The sequence below is a fragment of the Phaethon lepturus genome, unplaced genomic scaffold, assembly GCF_000687285.1.
Source record: "Phaethon lepturus isolate BGI_N335 unplaced genomic scaffold, ASM68728v1 scaffold16089, whole genome shotgun sequence".
Classification (NCBI taxonomy): domain Eukaryota; kingdom Metazoa; phylum Chordata; class Aves; order Phaethontiformes; family Phaethontidae; genus Phaethon; species Phaethon lepturus.
The window spans coordinates 38809-47535 of NW_010561370.1; the positions used below are offsets into that span (position 1 = coordinate 38809).

At 38.1% G+C, this 8727-nt stretch overlaps 1 protein-coding gene across 1 annotated transcript in view; it reads right to left on the minus strand.

Moving 5' to 3' along the window:
• Positions 1 to 6581, minus strand: part of TGFBRAP1 (transforming growth factor, beta receptor associated protein 1) — a 31482-nt gene extending 24901 nt beyond the window's left edge. The window contains exon 1 of the mRNA XM_010293994.1: positions 5897 to 6581. Within this exon, the coding sequence (XP_010292296.1) occupies positions 5897 to 6581 (685 nt within the window). The remainder of the gene's footprint in view (positions 1 to 5896) is intronic.
• Positions 6582 to 8727: the final 2146 nt, after the last annotated feature.

Consider the following 8727-nt stretch of genomic DNA (forward strand, 5'->3'; position numbering starts at 1 on the left):
TAGAGTAAGACTGAGCTTTAAAGGACAGAGGAGATTAAAAGATTATGTTATTCAATTTACAAAATCTCTTCTAAACAGAGGGTAATGAGGTAAGGGTAGCTGGGTAGGAGGAACATCTTGGGGTGCTGGGGCGAGGGGGAAGATGGAGAAAACAGAAGGTTAGAGACTAAGCTTCTGGATCCTTCACAGCTGCTTTGAAATGACCATCCCTCTCCCTTGACTAAGGGTGCAACACAAAATCAAAATGTTACATCTGACTATTAGCAAGTAATGCTATTTTCTTCTTCACTATAATGATCAGCTTTTCAATCAGACTGCCTTACAGAAAATATTTTTTTTTGCCATAATACATTAATTCCCAATTTCCTCTATAGATCTTGATATTCTTACAGATCAGAAGTGGAATTTTATGCCATGCAGACTGTACTACCCATTTTTAATGTCTTCCAGTTGTTACTCTCTGCTATAATCCCCATTTCAAAAAGTGGGATAAAACTTTAGTTAAATACATACTAACAAGTAGTAAACTCAGGGCAAATTATACTTGAAATATTAATTCTTAAAATTTTATGCTTCTCTGACATTCTCAAACGATATTGTAAAAACATGAGTTTAAAAACTTTTTTTTTTTAATAAAAAAGCTCTTTTTTAGGTAATTTCAAAAAATCTATGGAACTGAAAGGGTATGGAGAGAAACGCACTGTACTTTTCCAAGTCAACATCTCTCTACATCCCTCTGCCCTCAATAGCTAGGGCTTCTGTGGTAGAATGATGCATTTTCTGTCTTCATCAAGCTCTGACCTAAGGATAACAATAAACATGTCAACTACAATCAGAAACCACAGCCTTTTTATAGTACAGGAATGTGTTTGATAAAACTGAGATGAAGCCAGTAATCAATTCTGTATTAAAAATGCATATGCTATCCAAAGGTTACAAGAGTTATCCAAAACACTGCTACACTGTTTTCAGCACCAAAAGATCTAAAAATTTACAGAATCCTGAGTCAGAAAGGGTTTCTGAAGGACATCCAGTCCAGCCCCCTCCAAAGCAGGACCAACTTAGATCAGGTTACTCAGGACTTCGTGCAATAGACTGTAGATTTTTTTGTTTGTTTTAAACAAAAAAACCCATTTTCTTAGTGAAAATATCTGTAAAAATTGAAATAAAAGTTCTATTATTATTACTTGTTCAAAAAAGGAGTATGAAAACTTTCAGTTATCATAAAAGTTGATGGCATGAGGAACACTATGAGCAGGTGAAAACAAGAAGGGAACATGGTTACTGTTGACTACCCTGCTTCATGCAGGGTTGTCAGCTATGAGAAAAGGCACTGCATAACCTTCTGTGTATCATTCTGCTTAGTACCTGTGTGCTTGTTACAAGTGGTAAAGCTCAGTTCTCCATTTGTAGTCTACTCAACCACTATACAACTGTTCAAACCATGCACCACTGAGAAGAGTTTATTCTGGACAAGCAAAAGTGATAAACTAAAATTAGGTATTTAAAATTTGTATTTTCTTACTCATTAAAGTCATGGAAAAGTTGAAGCAGGAAAGGGACTTCTGGAGACTGTCTAGTCAAACTTCCCTGCTGAAAGCAGGCTCAACTAGAACAGGCTGCTCAAGGCCTTGCCCAGTCAGGTTTTAAGTATCTCCAAGAAAAGACACTGCACATCCTCCCCAAGACCTGTTTCAGGGTTTGACCATCATCACAATGTGGAATTTGTTTTCTTATGTTTACATAGAATTTCCTGTATTTCAGTTTGTACCAACTGCCTCTCATCCTTTCACTGATACAATACCCCTGAGCAGAGTCTGGTTCTGTCTTCTTTACTCCACCTCCCTCCCCATGTTGATAAGATCTCTGTAAGTATTTTCTTCTTCAGAGTGATCAGTCCCAGCTTTCTCAGCCTGCCCACATATGAAATACTCCAATCACTCTGTTGTCTTTCTGGTCCTTCAAGTGGATTTACTCCCTTATGTCCATGCCATTCCAGGGAGCCCAGAACTGGACCTAGCACTCCACACATGGTCTCACTAGGACTGAGGGGAAAAATTGCCTCTTTCAACCTGCTGGCAGCACTTTTCCTAGCAGAATCATTTAGTTTGAGAAGACCCTTAAGATCAACTCCAACTGTTAACCTAACACTACCAAGTTCACCACTAAATGCAGCCCAGTAGGCTGTTGGACTTTGCCACAAGCGCACATTGCTGGCTCATGGCGACCAGAGCCCACCAGACTCTCTCTGCAAAGGTACTTTTCAGCCAGTGAGGCCCAGCCTGTACTGATGCATGGGGTTGTTCCTCCCTAGGTGCAGGACTTGACATTTCCCTTTGTTGAACTTCATGAGGCTTCTGTCAGCCCATTTCTCCAGCCTGTCAAAGTCCCTCTGAATGGCAACACAACCCCCTGGTGTATCAGCCACATCTCCTGCTACCATCTGCAAACTTGATGATGGTGCACTCTGGCCCCACCACCCATGCTGTTAATCAAGATGGTAGTACTGACCTCACTATCAGCCCCATGGGGTACATGACTAGTGACTAGCCTCCATCTGGACTCTATGCTGCTGATCACAAAACTCTGAGACAGGCTTTTAATCCACCTCACTGTTTCTCTAGTGCATTCTTCATGTGTTTGTCTACAAGGATGTTACGGGAGATTGGACCAAAAGCCTTGCTGAAGTACACATCACTGCTCTGCCCTCACCTACCAAGCTAGACATCTAATCATACAAGGTTATCAGGCTGGTCAGGCAATTTCCCTTTTGTAAATAATGTTGATGACTCCAAATCACATTCTTGTCCTTTGTATATTTGGAAACAACTTCCAGGAGGATTTTCTCCATCGCCTTTCTGGGGACTGAGGTAAGGCTGGCCTGCCTGTAGTTCCCTGTATCCTCTCTTGCTCACCTAAGACAGGAGTGAAGACGTGTTTTCTTCCAGTCCTGAGTAACATCCACCAAACATCGTGACCTTTCAAAGACAGTTAAGAGTGGCCTCGCAATGACATCAACCACCATACTCAAGCATTCATGGGTGCATCCCATCAGGCTCCATGGATTTGTCGGTATAGTTTCTTTAAATGTTCCATAACCTGATCCTTCTCTACTGAGGGCAGGTTTTTGTTGCTCTAGATTTTCCCACTGGTCGTAGGGGTGATACCTGAAGGCAGGTCGTATCAGTAATGATGAAGTTAAAGAAGGCATTAAGCACCTCAGCCTTTTTCATGTCCTTTGGCACCAGGTCCCCCAACCCATTCAGCAGTGGGCATCTATTTTCCTTAGACTTCCTTTGCTGCTGATATGCTTGTAGAAGCTCTTTTTGTTACTCTTCATGGTGCTCACCAGATTCAATACCAGATGGACTTTGGTCTCCCTAATCCTATTCCCACATGCTTGGACAGTGTCTCTATATTCCTCCCAGGTCACTTGTCCTTGTTTTCACCTTGTTTGCTTCCTTTTTGTATTTGAGTTTAGTCAAGAGCTGCTTGTTCATTAATGCAGGCCTCCTGCCACCTTTGCTTATTTTCATTCTCATTGGGATGGACCATTCTTGAACTTGGAGGCGTTTAAATTTCAGTTTTTTTCAGGAGTTTAATTTTCAGTTTTAAATGCAAAGAGTCCAGGTAAGGGAAAAGGTTACATAGCCAAGAAACTCAAAGATGTTTTACTTTTTGATTATAATTTTAAGCAGTTGCTTTCTGCCATTCTGAATTCCACTCTTAATTCAAAAGCAAATTAATCTAGATGAATGTCACTTCAAACACTATGAAGCCAAATATATTAATGCAGAATATATCCACCTCAGTAACAGAGGCTGAATTTAGCATAGATGCTCTATCAAGTGCAAAACGAACATGTCTTAACCAGTAAGATGTACAAAAGGAAACCAAAATTAGAACTGAAGATGTACATCAAGCCTTTTCAAGTCCATCCACTTCACAGCAGAGGCCTACCTCAAACACCAAGATATACAATGCTTATATATTATAAAGGTGCTCAACCATCTTCACAACTTCAAGACAAGTGTTAAAGACACTAAGAATTTTACCAAGGAAGAACAGCAAGACGGATAATATTAATCAAAACAACAGTGAGGAGGGAATAGAGAACATGATTAAAGAAAATCAACCCACAATCTGAATTAGGGAAGGAAAAACTATACAATCCATAGCAAGCAGTCTTTGTAAGGTATCTGAACGGGTACAAGGTAGACTTTGCCTGTATTACAGGAAATAGGGAATTTTATAGCACGTTTAGAGCTGTAGAAGTGCATTTGCTTAAGATATCGCATATATGATATTTTAACCCCAGGACAATCTACTTACACAAGGATGTTGGATTTTACGAATAAAGGTCTTATTGTCTAGCTCTCTTCCATGACACCAGCTAAAAGCAGAAGTCAGACTAAATAAAATTCTGCTTTCTGACTAAATACCATTGTGCTCTTAAAAGTGTATCTATTCTTCTTAAAAAAAAAAAAAAAAAAAGAAATGAACCAGTTGAACAGAAACTGCTTTGACATTCCTAAAAAGATAAACAAAGATCAAAGTAAGAATGGGGTTTCCTTAGAAACATGTCAAATGGGAATATTTTCAGACAGTCAATTCACATATTTCAACTTTCATAGCACTACTAAAATGTAGTTAATGTCCACAAACACATGTCCATATTTAAAGCAACTAACAGTTGTAATAAGAAATGGGCAACCAAGATGACTTGGAAAAGCCCTACATCTGAAAAAACAAGTTCATCTTGGAACATTCTTAATTTGCATAAACTGATCTTCTAATGAGCCTCTACTTCTTTCAAGAAAAACTAGTGAGTTGATGTACATCTACATTCTGGTCACAAGACAAAACTTCAATATAAACAACTGATTGCACTCTTGCCTTTCTTTGGAATTCATATTAAAAAGCCAAAACCCATGCAGATCCCTGAATTAGGGGCCTAAATAGTTGTGATGCTACTCCTAATGTGTCAGGGAAGATACATAAACTGCATCTTCTAAATGAACAGTCATATGGCAAACAGCATGAAATCATTGTGCTTATGGTCAGTCAGCTCTGCGATATTGCAGCTTTTCCAAAAAAAGCTCAGAATTACTGACCTCACAGCATATTGTTGATTTAGACAGATTACAGCAGCAGTAGTCCTTACAATCATCTGTCTATTAGAGCATTATTTCACATGATTTCACTTTGGTTTTGCAATACTGAAACTATCATTTTCTGCAATACAGAGCTGAAAAATACTATTAAAAATTTATCAAATGGGAGCATAAAAACTGGGTAGTATCTGACAACATCTACAATTAGGACAGAGTTTACTTCTACAGGAGTTAAGATACAGTTTACTTCCACTAACACTTCTTAATAGCACTGTAGTACAACATACCTATTTGTGAATCTGTTACAATCTATAAAATGGACTTTGCATAAACTCCTCTAAATAGTAACTGGGGAAAATAACTTGTCTACACTAATTTAACAAATTTATAGCAACACAAGGCTCCTCAAAGCCCATCCAGCTAGTCACCACAGAGAGGCTTATCAGCCTCTGAAGTTTAATTTGTTACCAACAAACTTTTTTACTCTGGCCTGCAAGATACTACTACTGTTAGCTGTCTATATAGAAATGAAGCTTTCTACAGACACAAGTAAAATAAAAATAATCAGATTTTTGTGCATTAAAAAAAGCAGGAGAGTTATAATAATACTTAGCACCAAAAATTTACCATCTAACTTTTATCTCAACTTTCCAGTACAGCCCTGTGAAGAAAATTATCATTATTGTGCACAACACTTAGTTAGTTAGGCTTTGCTTCCCAAACTGAGAAAAATTGAGAGAGAAGTTAAAAAAATTGAAACAAATTACAATTCTTAGTCTCACCTAGGCCTCCGGGGCCAGCCAACAGAAACTCTTGTCTGCCTATCCTTTTCACAATTGGCCGTTTCTCATCACTGCAATAAGGAAATAGATCCTGGGAGATGCCAGTATTATAATTCAAAATTATATACTGTGTAGTAAGTGCAAGACATAAGTAATAACCATCTACAGCCACAGCACAGGGTTGCTCTGGAGTAAACACTTCCTTCACTATCTGGACTCTGTCTTCAAACACCATGAACATTTGAATGGTCCGCCGCTTGACTGAGATAATGCAGACTTCTACACAGAAAGGATCCCCACTCACAGGGTTTTCATTTAATACGAATGTCACAGCTCCTTTGATTCTCGCACCAGTGGGGACAGGCTCCAAGTTCATCATGTTAACTAGTGTTATTGTGTTGTCGCAAAGCACAAGAAGCCTGGTGAGGGCAGAGGCTGCTTTCAACTCACTCACAGGCTTCTTCAAGCCCAGGTATTTATGCAGTTGCTTGGTGGCAGCAAAAGTTATTTTTCCAGCTGTTGATATCCTTTCATCCAACAGAAAGTGGTAGATAAAGCAGTCATTGGTTCCAATATAGAGATTCTTTCCGCAACACTCAATGCATTCGATGTTGATGTAATTCTTGTCTCCCATTAACATCTCCCGCTCAACAGCAGAAACAAGCTTGAAAGCTTTAACACTCATTGTGTCTTCTGGGTGATCTGATTAAAGAGGAAAAAAAACCACTATTTACCTCCACATATATAAGCTAATACCAGATGTAGCATTTTAACATTCACCAATACAAAAATTTAATTGTTACATTTTTTAATAAGTCTATACTCTATTTCCAGCCTGATTACAAAAGCTAGAATGAGTACATTAACAACCACAGAAATTAGTCGAATTGTGAATCTGCTTCAGCCTTGAAGTGGCAGCACACAAGAGCACTAAGCTGTTCTGAAGTGATGCTTGCTGCACAAGTAACCAGTATATTATTGGCGCTCTCAGACACTTTGACACTACAAGTGGTTCCTCATAGTACTTAGGGATTTATAAATCTGTCATGTACAAGTTTCTATCACCTGTATATGAAAAGATACAAGCTTCGGCTCTCAGATTTCTGAAGAGTCCACAAGGCATTTAGTGCTACAAGTTAACATGTTGCTTTACACACAATTTAGGCCTATTAGTACATAAGTCTCTCAGCAAAATATCATTGGCATATTCCATTTGAACACATACTTTACATTCCTTACTCCCCAGCAATCAGAAATATGTAACTTCCAAGCCACTTAAATAATAATTTACACAAGGTATTATCCAGCTCATAATAAAAGTTGTGAGTTTGGTCTGGTTTTGGTGGGGTGAGATTTTTGGGGATTTGTTTGGGTTTTGTTTCTTTGTTTCATAATCTCTCTTTGTTCAGTGGTACTTACATATTCTCTGTATTATACTATATGCACCAGCAATTATAAAGCATAGTCACACAGATGATTTGGAAGCATGATCCATAAAGCATTCATTAAGCTCAAAATGAAGTATCACTGAAATTAAAAGAGTTTCTGTTCACGACTATCACAGCTATTCCAAAGACTCTTTAAGTGCTAAGCAGCACTTCTATTCATAGTCTACAAACTATACCTACCCTTTTACAATCAAGCACTGTCAAGGAACAGATGCAATTTACAAAGCAATTAATAGTGTTTTTGAAACCATCCGTGTAATTTTACTGTACTCCAGACTTGTGTTATTTTTATAAGAAGCCAGCAGACAACTGTGCTCAACATTCCAAACAACAGCAAATGAGAAATTGCTGACTTTGTTTAATCACCATTTAATTTGTCATGACTGGTCTGGAACGTCCACTTAGCCACCACAGGGGAAGACACTAAACATCTTGAGCAGATCTGAGAAATAACATATACAATTACTTGTAGTCCACACGGACAATGGAGATGTAAAACTTCAAATGAAATTTCTATGGACCAGAGAGACCAACATTAACAAAATGCTCTTGTGAATAATCCTGAAACTAAACATAGTCAAAAGGTATTTAGTTTCAAATTATTACATCTAAAAATCCCCTTCATTTCTGCAAGAGAACACTGAAAACCATGGCGAAAATGTCCAAAACTGACTGAGAAATGGTAAGGTACACAATTCACAAGTGATCACTAAATAAAATTAGATCAAACTAAGAATATAGCCAGAAGCAAACCATGTTACCAAGATATAGTAGTGATGTTTTGTGCCAAGAACAACTTTTTTTTTTTTTTTTAAAGAAGTTAAAAAGATCTTAGTTTGGGCTTCCATGACATTTTCAAATTGCATCCTCACCTGCAGTGTAAATTAGTGTTCTGACCTTCAACAATAACAACAAAAACCCAACAAACCCAGGAAGTACTACAGAAATAGCCTAGAAGTAAAATGATAATGCAGGTCTGTGGCAACACAGCCATGTTATCCTCCAACATCATCAAATGAAACACGGCGTGTTAAGTTAAAGGGGGCTGCCCAAAAGGTTGACTGCCAAAAAACTCCAACCATTCTTAAGAGCCTGCGCGTAGCCTGAAGTGATAAACTATCATCTGGAGAGGTCAGGCAGCTTTCATACCTGAAGCTGTCAAGAACTTAATGTTCCTGTAGCCCACGATAAAGATATCAATGTATGTCATTGGGAGAATGACAGAATTTTACTCTCGACCAAGATGCATTTAAAAACGTCAAAAAACCTTACAAGCGAAAGTAGATTAAAAGTATAAAAGAAATCAAAATAAATACACAATCCCTGAGCAAAATCTCCATAGTACTACATAAGTCTGATAGCAAAGAAATTAAAACATTCCTG